The sequence below is a fragment of the Hypomesus nipponensis genome, chromosome 14 (genome assembly GCF_054491055.1).
Source record: "Hypomesus nipponensis isolate SF chromosome 14, ASM5449105v1, whole genome shotgun sequence".
Taxonomy (NCBI): domain Eukaryota; kingdom Metazoa; phylum Chordata; class Actinopteri; order Osmeriformes; family Osmeridae; genus Hypomesus; species Hypomesus nipponensis.
The window spans coordinates 10,501,863-10,515,703 of NC_140374.1; the positions used below are offsets into that span (position 1 = coordinate 10,501,863).

Sequence of the window (13,841 nt, forward strand, 5' to 3'; positions counted from 1 at the left end):
TACGAAAAATACTACCATGATGCTTTCTAGCATGGCTGCCGCCTAAAAGACAAGGTGGTCTCACGGGCGACCTGCACTCGCTCAAAAAGACTGTCACGACCTAAATCAAAAATGCGAGATTGCAGTTCCACTCAAAATCGCTTTCTCTACAAAGCCAAATGGTTGTGATTTTTTGGGGGTGGTATTTTTCACTCATAATCCAAGCTCCAATTTGCGAGCTAGAAAGTCTCTATCATGTTGTATCCATGCGTCGTTGCTGTGTTGTAGCTAGCACAGGTTACCCTTTGTCGACAAAAGGCACTTTGTCCCCACAAAAACGTTGTAACCTCCTAAACTGTGCAACGGAACGTAAATCCAAATACAAGCAACGCAATCGCTAGTAAGACGAAACTTTTGACACAGGCGTTGTGTATGTAGTCCAAATATTGAGTGAGCCTTAGGGGGGCAAAAATAAATAAAAACTAGAAGTCTGTTCCTGCGAAACAGCAGTGAGAATGCTGAAAACCTGAATGGGGATATAGCTGAACATGCTAAAAAAGCCGAAAATAGTGAACATTTAGTAGAAAGTTATAAGCCGAATGTCTTGTGAACATTTTTAAGGTTGAATGGTGTCTCCAGTTGAAAGTATGCTGAAGTAGTTAAGTTTGAAAGAGGAGGAAGCTTTTTTATTGATTTGAAAGGATTAACCATTACTTTTAAAGGGAGAAAAATTTGCACAAAAACCTTAATATTTTAAAAAGTATAAAAGTGAGAAATACCAAAACATGTAGCGCACATCTCCTGAAGGAGCTGATCGTTTAAGATTATTTATTTTTTTACTGCTGAAAATACAGAAATGAGAAATACCCAAAAGCTGAAATACATTTTAAAAATGTGTGTGTCACACAAAAGAGGCAATGTGGAAGCCACGGTGATGGTGCAGCTATGATTGAGAAAGCGCTGAAGGCAGAGAATAACAGAAATTAAGCTAGAATCCACACCTCAAACAAGTTAACCTAGACGCAAAACTGTACGTCCAATAAGGATATTTTCCGAGACCCAAGACTCTGTCGAAACCATTGATATCCTTTGTGTCTGTCAAATAACGCTTTGCGTTTTACAATATTTTCAACCCCCTAGCATTGAGTGACACAATAGATAACGACAAAGTGAAATGTAGAACAAAGTATAGGCTATAAGGCTGGGTTGCACCAACATGGATTACATTAATCCTGGTTTAGAGTAAATCTAGGGTTAGTAAATATGTTTAAACTGGTTTATAATTAATCAGAGATGTGTTGCACATCTTAATTTGAACCCTGGATTAGTTCAACTTGTTTAAACAAGGGTTAAAACAGGTAGTTTATGTTCAATGTCTGCCATGATGGATTCCGACGAAATGTAAACAAATTCACAACGTATGTAACAAATAGCCTACAGAACTAAATAGCCCAAAATGAATGCATGCGCTCTGTCCTACATTAGTTGCTTTTTGAATAAATCCCGTACTGATACCGTTAGTTACCCTTTATAGCCTAGGCTACTATGAAACGCTGAGTTAGTCAAAATTAAATAAATAGGTAAATAAATAGATAAATACATACATAAATAAATATGCCTATGAAATAAATTCTGAAATTAAAAAAAGATGGCAATTAATATATAAATATAGCTCTAACAAACATGATCTAACAAGACGTGTTAATAATGTAATAAATAAAAGCTCGAGAAGTGTGTCTAAAATATACTTTATTGAACATTTGCTTTTGAAAGGGGCATTTTCATAGAACCATATAGGCTACAAGACGTTTCCATCAGATGTAAGTGGGGGTGAAACATTGTCCCACAAAAGCCGTCTGGCTTGATGACACGATCAAAAAAATAATAATGGGTGTGTTTAACAAAAGCTTCTGAAGGCAAGACTAATATGATTTAAATATATATCATTTCCTATTGTGGTTAACAGTAAAATTATTAATCTTCGTCTTTGCTCCAGATAGACATGTCAACAATCTATGCTCGCACTTAACATAATATATTTGCCATCATGTCATGAACGTTTTTACGAAAAATCTAATCCGTTTTAAAATAACGGGAATAAACTATATTAACAACATTTCATGTAGGCCTATGTGTGATAACGATTTGCTAAACTTGCTACAACAAGGCAGGCAACTCAAGCCATTTCTCCCTGTGCTCATTCAATATAAGTCTATGGTTCATTCAGCCCAATGTAAATCGGCTATCGGCCAATGTGAACATTTGTGCTCGTGCCCTGTTAGTATCCGCAGGCACATGATGATTCGCACAAAAATGATTCTATGAAAAAGCTAGTAGTATGAGCCAGGTTCGAGAATCGAACAAAAATTATTGGGGGAGATAGTTTTGTAAATGTTGACTGGAGTTAATAGAATAAAAACGACCGGAAGAGTCGGAAACCTAACCGTAAATGCAATACCACCTACTTCCACCGGGGCCGTTGCTTCAAGCCGAGGGGCGAGGGCTTGGTATGATGACTTGAGTGAATATCATTCAAGTCCTACTTAAACAGCGGCCACGCGAAAGGGAATGAGGAAACTGTTTCCTTTACCAAAAAATACAATGCGGGTCACGTGAAAAAAGGATCCAAAGACTCATACCCGAAGACTGAGTCCGGAAATGAATGAATCATTTCTGTTTACTTGGACGAGCCTATGCAACAGTCCGATGCACGGCCACGAAAAAATGAACGAATCACTCATTGAAAGGACTCGTTACTCCCGAGTCCTTGTAAGGATTCGTTCAAAATGAACGAATCGTTCACGAACGACACATCACTACTGCCGAAAAGCATACAATGTAGAGAAGCTTTGCCCATAATGGCCGGATTTCCCAGAGTCTTTAAGAAGCTCTTAACGCTAAGAGCTTCTTAGGAACGTTCTAAGAGCGTTCTAGGGTGCTCTTAGAACGTTCCGAAGAAGATTTGAGTGTTAAGAGCTATTTAACGAATCTGGGAAACCCGGCCAATGTCTGTGTCGTCTTTTTATCATTGGTTCCCAATGGGAGTGATGGCGGTGACCAGCCTACGTGTGGGGACTTGGTCTTTGATAGCTACGAGGTAGCGCTGAAGTTACCTTTGTAAACATTGCTTTCGCTCGTGTGACAACTAACTCGTATGCAAAGCTAACAATCACTGCCACCACTACGGCTTCCTAGGTGGTATGTTGGCTATCACCGGTCTCAAAGTCGGCAACTGTAGGCCAAGTGGCTCGATAGCTGGCGAAATAAAAGGATGACATCAGTGTGGCCATTTCAGCTAGATCTATTTATTTAATTTTGACTAACTCGGCGTTCCATGTTTGTCAACCGTACACAATGTTATTGCCTTTGAATCCTGCTAGCATAACGTTAGCTTTTGGGCTCATAGCTGAGCCAAAGGAAAGCCGGTGTTGGTTCTATGAGCTGAGCGGACTAGAAACATCAAGAGTTGGTTAACGTTGAAAAACGTTAGATTTCTATTGCAAAACGCCTTAAAACAAATTCATGTTTGTAAAAAAATGTGTTGGCAAGTGACCATGGTATAAGCGGGATAATGCCCTTCGAGGTGTCCAATATCACCTGGTCTCTCCATTAATCATAATCGTCCATTATCAGGTAATATTGGACACCTCGTAGGGCATTATCCCTTACTTATACCATGGTCTGGGTGAATACTCGATTCTGATTGGCTGGAGGGGTGTCCATTATTGGGTGATAGCGAAGATATGCAGCCATGTTGTCAGTAAAACTGAAATAAACCTCCTCCGGGGGTGGTTTAAATATAACCGCTAATCCAGGTTTAGACTAGGTTTCAAATGACTGGTGCAAAAGATTTCAATTTAATCTAGATTTAAATGGAAATTAAACAGATTCCCAAAGGGTTAGATTTACCCAGGATTCATTGTAAACAAAGGTTAAACTAGGTTTACAGTTTGGTGCAACTGGATTAAAAGACAAACCTGGTAAGAGTTAAAGGAGACATGAAATGCTGTTTTTGCATGCCTTTATATAGGCCTTAGTGGTCCCCTAATACTGTATCTGAAGTATCTTTCCTGAAATTCAGCCTTGGTGCATAGTTACAGCCACTACGAGCAGTCCCTCAATGAGCCTTCCTCAAAACGCGCTGTTTCTGTAGCTTTAAATGCTAATGAGGAGAAGAGGGGCGGCAACATGCTCTAATGTTTACAACGGATGTATCGCAATGGCTCGTAGTCCGCGTTGCTGTAAAATGCTTCAAATTTAGCCATTCTCATCTGATCACCCTGGTTTGCAGAGGTGCACACTCATAATAATTTCAATTAGGGGAAAGGCGGATATTGCGCACGCCATAACACCAACAGCATAAGGGTTATCCAAATAACAAATAAGTGTACACTGGCGTTAGTTACAGCGTTTGTATTCACACACACGCTTGATGCCATTTATCTTTACATTAGCAACAGGAACTCAGCTGTTAGCTGCAGAGCTAATGTTACAGCCACATTCTAAGGGTAGCAAGCTAGGTAACCATAGTAAAGCAACAAAATGATATAGCGTTAGTTAACTTACTTGTCCAAGGTTTGTAGCTTGACCAAGGAGATTTAGTAATGATCCAGAATGTAATTTCAGCAAGGCCAGCTTTGTGTTGGCTCAAGTTGAGGAAACAGTAGTGGCTGAAATGTTTGGCACAGACATGCAAAACTTTGGGAAGTTGTGTCGGCGCATTTCCAGCGAAAATAAAATTTAGATAGTGGATGTGCAGAGGCTCGGATGAAGGAACTAAAAAAAGATTTGTGCTTGCATTTGTACATCCAAGCACTGAGCAACTTTTATGCATCGATTGTTTGCTCGCCATGATGTCTCTCCAGAAAAAAACGATATTGTACTTGCCCTTGCACGGTGGTAGCTCAGTTTCTCATGGGCGGGCCAGGTGATCTGGGCGGGCAAAGCACAGAGAGGGGAGGTAGCCTTCCTCCTATGTACGTCACTAGGAGGAGATTTTCAAACAGAGCAATTGAGCCTTCATTTTGACAAAGGCAGAGAAGAACAAGCAGGGCTTAGGGGCGGACTGGGCAATGAAGGCCAGGCTTGATCAGGTTCCACAGAACAGGCAATGGTCTGGATCACAGCGTCTAGGAATCGGTTCAGGTGGAGCAGATACAAGGTCAGGGGCAAAAACAAGGTCAGTATGTCACAGGGTCCATCCGTATATTGCATAGAAATGTCACTCTAATGTTAACAAGACTCAGCAAAGAGTGAAGGGAGTGACTGGCATAAATACAGAGCAGAAGGGAGTGGACTGATTGGTTTCATTGTTTGCAGGTGTGAAGAGGGAGTGCCCTCTTATGCTGGGGACACACTATACAATATTTTTAATCTCATAAGATTTTCAAACTGTAAGAGACCACTAACATGAGGACAAAAAATCCTAGATTTTGCTGTTTTGTTCCTACAGTGTGTGGTCACTCTTAACACACCTCACACCAAGGGAACATCTGATAAAATCTGCGGAACCATTAATCGGGACATATGTTACCTAGGATTGGCGGAAGGGCCAAAATCGACCCAATTATCCTGTGGTGTGTCCCCAGCATTAGTACTCTGGTGATGCTGATCTGAGACAGGGTGACCTGATTGTCACAACAAGAATCGCAAATCGAGAAAGAATATAATGGAAACCAGCGTTGCATACCATATAGATATAAATGATTGAGTGAGAATAGATTAGCATAACAATGCTAACTGCCAGAAAAAGAAACAAGTATGTTCACTGCCTATATTGCAGGTAAAGAAAATCTGAAGTGAGAAAGCAAATAAAATGACAAACGTTCAATATTCCAATAAACCTGAGCAGGTTCAATCACTTCGGAACTGGGAGTGGGGTCATGCTCTCACCAGAGGTATCTAGGCAGCCAATGTAAACCACCAAGCATAGTCTATGACAGTCCTAAAGGAGGAAGGTTGATTTCGGATCTGTTGATGAAGGCGTGCCCTATGTTGATGAAGGCGCGCCCTCCGTTGAAGTAGGCCGCTTTCCCTTCCTTTTATGCTTTTTCCACAATTGGCCACTTTTTCCCTCTCCTCTGTCTGCTTTTGAAAGGTTTTCAGCAAATCGTAGATTGTTATCGCGTAAGAACGTATTTTTTGGCTGTTCTCCAAATGGCATCCCTATAAAACCATGATGTGAACTGGAGAATGACACCTCTAGGCTTGGGTCAACCTGACATCTTGTGCCAGGGCAATGTACAGTGTCGACAACATCCACTAGCTTAGACTTCTCAGCAGGTAGGATAACTTGGCAGACTTTGATTGCCTCTTGCCACACGTTCTCCCCATCAGCTTCCGGAACTCCATACAGTCTCAGGTTCCACCGTCTGGAGTAGCTTTCAAGTTCCGCGAGTCTTCCTTGGCACCACCTTCCACCTTTCCTTCTTCCACTTCAACACGTTTTTTCGATGTGGGCTACCTTTAAATTAACATCCTTGATTTCCAAGCATACAAAGTCAACTGTTTTTTTTAAGCCCTCGATTTTCATTGCGTTGTCGCTAACCATTTTCTCTATGGAATTGGACCTTGCATTGATGGGTCTGGAAAGAGTGGTGATAACATCATCATTGGCAGTGATATCTGGGCCCAATTCAAACATGCCTTTCTTGGAAGCTGGAGGTTTGCTGGGGGTTATAGGCAAGAAGGAAAATCTTCGTCGGACACAGTAAGTGGCATAGACTATCAGCCCAGCATAGTCGTGGCAGTTGTCAATTAAAGCGTTTGCTACCGGTGTAGCGACATAGGTGATGCCTGAGCATTGCTCGCCGAGGATTTAGCCACAAGAATTCTGTCAGCACGCTGTGACATTTCGGGAAATATAATTTTAAATAATCAAATACCTGGTGTTCTAGCAAGAAAAGTATTATAGTTTGGCAGTTCAGAAAAAATATATTTTCACCATCAATCAAAAGTTGGTATGCAGAGCTTGGTAGGAAGCGTGCGTTCAAGCGGCCATCTTGGACCTTGAGAGTGGCAGTTCTCCCTTATCGGACTTGTTCATTCTGACACTGCAATGCCTTACAAGTGTGTTTACACTGCAGCGACACAAATCGCTTGCCATCGCTTCCCTTCCCACAGTTCACCACACTCGGGGGCGTTTCAAACAGATTAATGTAGAATGTAATTCTCTTAAGTCACTGTTGTAGTTGTCATGGCCAAGTGTGCAGACTTGGGTTTACGTACTCGCGACATCTATCAAAATACAACTTGTATACAAAATACAAAACTGCTTAATAGAAATACACGTTGACATGTGTAAATATACTTTTTATTATATTACTCAAAGTCTCTGCTAATCTGTCGATACGATAGGGAGTTCCAGCCGGGCTAGCTAGCTAGTTACCACAGAACGAAGTTACGTAATGTGACTAGACTGAATTTGAAAGTACAAGCACCTACAACTTCGGCAACCTTGCGCCATTCATCGTTTTTTTAACGAACATCTCTGTACAAATACAGTTATGTATCGTACAGGACTGGGTAAGCAGCCACGCAAACGATTAGTTTCTCCTCCACCTCGAAACCTAGAAAGCTACAAATGTTCTCCATGGTTGCTACCCAAGCCCCCACCCCTCGACTCTCGGCTTGAGGCAACAGCCCCGGTGGATGTAGTTGGTATTGCATTTCCGATTTTCTACCCGACTCGTCCGGTCGTTTTTATTCTATTAACTCCAGTCAACATATCGAAAACTATCTCCCCCAATAATTGTTCTTAGATTCTCGAACCTGGCTGATACTACTAGCTTTTTCATAGAATCATTTTTCCAAATGAACTAGCAGCCCATTTATTTGCTTACATCAAGAAAAGTTGCCTGGAAACGTGCTCGCGGATACGAACAATGAACGAGCACAAAAGGGAGCATCGGCAAATTGCTGATTTACCTGAGCTGAATGAGAACAAAGAGAAAGGATTTGATAATCTACAGTTGCCTGCCTTTATTGTAGTTTTACAAATGTTTGCGCATACATGACGGTTGTTTGTAGAGTTAATTTAAGTTATTTTAAAGCAGATTTAACCATTTTGTAATGAACGCTATTATGCACATGGCATGACAAACGTAATTATAGCCTAATCTAATTAGTTATAATATCGTGGCATGTTACGGCTTCATTATATTTGTTGACATGTTATTCTGAGGCAAAGACAAAGATGAATAAATCATGTCTGATAACGTCAATATTGTTATGGTCGTTATATTGTTAGAACTTTAAGTCAGTTAACACCACAACGATGGCATTAACAATAAGCTAGTAATTGTAAACAACACTCATCATCATTATAATAGTAAAGGTATAGGCTTAATTTGCTTTGCAAAGCTAGAACAACAACGGAGCCAGATATTCAGGTTTAAAGTTGATTTATCCGACACAATACATAAGCAGTTAAACTATAAACACAAAGCAAAAAGAACAACGTATAGGCCCTGCACGTATAATACTACAGTACTAATAGTATTGATTTTCGTAAAGTTCACATGTAGGCTATCTGCTTCTTGATCGGACTTCTACCACATTCTGACAGTTTTCTGCAATGCCTTAGCTCCAGCTCACAAGCTCGCGACTGGTTGTCGCAAAGTATGACGTATACAGCTAGTTGCAAGCATGCATGAGTTTCGGAGCTAGGAACAAGCTTCTGCGCAAGACCGGACGAGTCGGTCTGGAAAGATGGCGCGGTCCGTTAGGAGCTCTCGCTTGCCTCACTGCGCCACTGAGCACTTTTCATAGAAATGAATGGGGACGCCATCTTGGAAGACAGAAGTAGCTGTCTTTAGTTATATTAACTCTATGTTGCTACCTTACAAGAAACAAGAAAACACTCCGATTGGCCATCGTTAGGGAAAATCGCTCCTCATTTGCACAAAGTTAAGAAAATCTCAACTCAGTCGCGTTGCGTCGCTACCCACAGTGCACCACGCAAGCAATTTGCCTGGCTCCATAAAAAAATAAGTGGAAAACATCTTGTCGCTCGCATCGCTTCACTGCAGTGTGAACACAGTGAACGTTATCGGGCGTGCGGTATTAACTATCATTAAAAGTCCCATGACATGAAATGTTCACTTTAGGAGGTTATTTAATATTAATGAGTTTCCCTAGCCTGCCTTTGGTCACCGAATGGCTAGAAATTTCGATAGGTGTAAACCAAGCCCTGGGTATTCTTCTTCGCTCAAACGCTTGGTTTTGAAAATGTTCCTATTGTGACGTCACAATAGGGAAGGTTATCTCCCCTTTCTCTGATTTGCCCGCACAGAGAATATGGCCTACCAATGAGAAAATGAGCTAAGACCGTGCAAGCAAGATATTTTTTCCTTGAGACATCATGGCTTGCAAATAACCGAAGCAAGGCAGTTAGCCCCGCCTCTTTCTTCCTCATAGCATTTAAAGCTACAAACATAGAAATGGCACGTCCTGAGGAAAGCTCTTTGTGGGACTGCTTGCAGTGGCTGTAATTCTGCACCAAGGCTGAATTTCAGGAAAGAGACTTCAGATACAGTATTAGGGGACCACTAAGGCATATATAAAAGCATCCAAAAACAGCATGTCATGGGATCTTTAACGTTAGCTCTTGTTCACACTAACATCTCTGGTAATGAGCTCCACTAAAGATGGGGCTCGGTCCAGCAGTGTGACTGCTGGTGGTCTCCATGCCCACTGAGCCACTGTTGCCGGAAGCACAAGAATAATTCCCCTTGTAGACTTTCCAAAGTTGAACATATAAACCTTGGGGTCCATATGGTATGTCAAAAAGTTGCAGACACTAGTAGCAGCTGTTACTCTTGCCACTGCATTGTCTTGCACCTTTCTGCCGGTGCGGTAGGCTATTACATTGATGTTGGAATAAACTGAGGGTATTACATGTATTGTTTCTCATGTCTCGAGCAATTGGTGTCCTTTTTGACCAGAGTCTGTTACAGTGGCTAATTACTTTTTTTTCTTTTTCATTTAGTCATTGATGTCTGTAACCTTAATTAGACAATGTTTAAAGTTTGCAATATTATAACAGCTTAGTAATCAACACCTGTACCTGTACATTTCACATACCTTTGACATTGAATAATGTTTTTGTTGATGTAGAGCATCTATGTAATATTGACTTAGAAAAATTAATAAGAGAATTGTAAGAAAATATATCTTTATTTAGTTGGTAACAAGCAATACTTAGAACATTTTGAAATAATGCATCCTATTTACAGTCGTTACATTAATACAATACATTTGCAACAATATTTACTTTAGTTTTTTCTGAGTTTCCCTTCCTGGGAGTATGGCTGTCCCAAACAATTTGTCCCAATGGCTGAAGAAAGGTGCAAAGTTACTGTTTGGCTTTTGGTGATGAATGTCATGAGCAGGTGCACCTCCGAACAAACCAAATGGCACCAGGTGGTGAAGGCTCCATGGTAAGTCATAACCTATATGATCTTCAACTGACAACCAGATGCTGAAGACAGTGACAATCCAGCTGGTAAGAGGGTGGCATTTAAGCAGGATTGGGTCTAGGTTGCTCCAGAATCCGACAGCCATCAGTTCGGCAGCACTAAGCTGCTGAGTGGACCAGGCAAAGGGGGCCATATACTCATGGTGGATGGCATGAACCCAGCGATACAGGTGAGGATTCTTATGATGTACAACGTGCCAGATGAAGTACTGTGTGTCAAACAAAAGAATTGCACCAAGTCCATCAACGAAGAGCTCCAAAACAGTTGGAGCATCAATTGGCAGCAGGGGTGGAGGCATAATGCATTGGTTAATCAGCACCGCAGGGAGGACAAACACCAGGTGGTTGTACACACACCTCAGGAGGCTCTTGGCCATCATTGTCGTTGTTGGAGTTCGCTCTTGCTGGATTTTGTAGCGGTGAAAAAAGGGTACCTTTTCTCCAAGGAGGTCCAGCATAGCAAATGGAACACTGAAGAAGAGGTAGCTGGAGAAGGCAATCAGGACCACAAAGAAAGGAGAGGAGATGACCGGAAAGTGATGGAGGAGTAAGTAGTCCCAAACAGGCTGCAGAAGCCTGTCTGTGGACCTAAAGGTAGGAAACTGTAGTGGCACCTCACTGCTGTTCCTCATTTTGTTGGTTCTGGATGCATCTGAATGCCGTGGTTAAAAGTCCTTCCATTATATAGTGCTGAGTAAAGGACTTTGGTCAAACAGAGCAATGAGACAGATGTAGTGTTTTCCTCAGCCAGACCTACTTTCAACAATAAGTCCTTTCTAAAAGATTAACCAAATCCATACAAGTATACACCAAAAGATTTATCAAACAGCCCCAATAGGCTCCGGTTGCACAGTCCCCATACTTGGCCAGAGTAAGCATTAGTAGACAAATTAAAGGTCAGATCTGGGTGAGGTCAAATCTGTTTGCCTCAGCTACCTATATATATTGCATCCTGTCTATGGAGATGATCACTTTCATCATTCATTCATGAATGCACTTCCAATAGTTTTTCTAAATTTCACTACCATGTTTTTGTAGGAAGTGCATGCTCACAAAACAGAGTTCTGCTTTGTGTATTTATCTTAACAATCATACTTGCTCAATAACACAATATCTGTATAAACTGATTTGAGAGCATGAGTTTTAGCATAAAAGAATGTGCAACATTTTATGTTTTGACAAAAACTTTTATGTAAGCCCCACTGCCTGTAGGGACTTACTGTTAGGGACTTACTGCTGGAGTACTGTACATCTGCTGTACATTCCTATCATTTAACTCTTTGCCAACCAGGGCAACTGCTAGTAGTGCAAGTGGATTGAATGTGTATATGTACTTAAGAGATAAAGCTGATATTGCAGAAATCAAAGTTATTTCACATGAAGTACAAGTTACAGGTACCTAATTCATGTAAGTTTGATCTGTAACCATTTATGTCTTTAGCCGTGTCCTTGAACTCTAGACTTTCCAAATATATCAAAACAACATGTAATGTGTTTCATGAATAATCCCAATATAGGAGTCTGATTAAAGATCCTGTAAAGTGGGATTAAAAACAAGTTTCAAGTTCACCACACCACAGAATAATGTGTTATCCAAATAACCCATCCAAATTCGAATGAAAAAAAAAACAGACAAGTATGTTAAATTAGGCTTTGAAATCGTAAGAAAATCAGCAATCTTCTCTGTTCAAGACTGGGGGGGGCATGTCGCCTGAAGGAGCTGAAGCTCGGCCCTTGTGAAAGGCGCCGCCTATCTCAAATAAGATACCTATGATCCAGATAACGAACGCTACGTCAAGCTGAACAAAACAGTACATAATTAGAACGTATTTGTTCAATGAGTGAAACATACAGATGCATGTAAATGAATTATTATATGGCAACGACAGTACGAGCGTTCTGATTGGCTAATGGGTATTCATGCCAGCCGCGTATTGACCTCATCGCCGGTCCGCGGTCTGATACATAAGGGATAATGCCCGACGAGGTGTCCATTATCAGGTGATATTGGACACCTCGAAGGGCATTATCCCGCTTATACCATGATTACTTGCCAACAATTTTTGTTACAAACATTAATTTATGTTTTAAGGCGTTTTGCAATAGAAATCTAACGTTTTTCAACGTTAGCCAACTCTATATTATATATATATTTCTAGTCCGCTCAGCTCATAGAACCAACACCGGCTTTCCTTTGGCTGAGTTATTCGCCCAAAAGCTAACGTTATGCTAGCAGGATTCAAGGCAATAACATTCTGTGGGGTTGACAAACAGTAAATATTTTACAGTATGTTTGACAAGGAGATTTGCTAGCTAACCAGCCATGTCACTGTTGATTTTTACGAAAGTATCGGCCGTATACTGTAAAGGCTACAGTATGACTGCAGCCTGTGGAGCGAGTTGAATAGCAAATGGATGTGAGATGACCGCATCAAAGTTGACATTCTCCTAACAGTAATTATAATTTGACAGTATGTTTAACAACATGACTAGCCAGCTATCGAGCAATGTCATTGTCCCCAAATAAAATCTAGATTTTTTGAAAATAATGTGTAGAGTTGGCTGCAGCCTGTCTGAAGTAGATTGACTAGCAAGGTGAATAGCGAATGGGATGTGAGATGAGCAGTTACGTGACACTGATACAGTATACATTCAGAAAGGTAACATTTTCAAATAGGTTAAAATAAATATTGAAGCCACTCATTGTTGTAAATTACAAGTTAGCTTCTTGTTAAAGTCTTTCAAAGTTGTAAATGGAGGCTTTGACTCTGTCACTGTTGTTATGGTTACTTATTTCAGACACTTTATACAGGCTCATATACTATGTTGCCAGCGGAATAATTTAGAATGGTGAAAAGACAGTTTTGCTGCAATGACGCAGTAGGTGTCCGTTATCACCCGATAATGGACACCCCTGCAGCCAATCAGAATAGAGTATTCAAAAGGGCGTAACCATGGTTTAGACATTGGGGGGGTCCAAATGAATACCCTTTAGTATAATTTTTTGGGGATAAATGGATTGCCTACAATTCTATATTTTTATGACAATTCGCACATTCAGAACATAGTTTCGAGGACTACATTGACCGTTTGAATTCACATCTAAAGGAATAGTGCAATTTCTCTAAGACAGTGACTGCCTGCATTGTGACCATGCCATTTTATCAGAAAAACAGCAACTCATGCTTTCATGAGGCTACTCGTTTTATTTGCTTTACACATTGAGCTCAGTATCAAGTTACTGTCTAAAAAAAAACGCATTGGCTTGGCTGCTGGTCCAGTTTTCTCCGCTATTTAGGTAACCTCAAATCCTCCTCTCCAACAAGTTAACTAACGTTAGCTACTTTCTTTGCACTCAACTGACTGACAAAAAAAAAAAAGTGTT

The 13,841-nt window shown here is 40.8% G+C and overlaps 1 protein-coding gene across 1 annotated transcript; it reads right to left on the minus strand.

The window, feature by feature from the left end:
- Positions 1-10,166: 10,166 nt before the first annotated feature.
- On the minus strand, positions 10,167-11,870 carry ch25hl1.1 (cholesterol 25-hydroxylase like 1, tandem duplicate 1). The gene has a single exon (XM_084672432.1). The coding sequence runs from the start codon at positions 11,086-11,088 to the stop codon at positions 10,249-10,251; it is 840 nt and encodes a 279-aa protein (XP_084528558.1). The 5' UTR covers positions 11,089-11,870; the 3' UTR covers positions 10,167-10,248.
- Positions 11,871-13,841: the final 1,971 nt, after the last annotated feature.

What these genes read in the sequence shown, in the direction of transcription:
- ch25hl1.1 (XM_084672432.1), bottom strand. Translation starts at nt 11,088, where the DNA reads ATGAGGAACAGCAGTGAGGTGCCACTACAGTTTCCTACCTTTAGGTCC.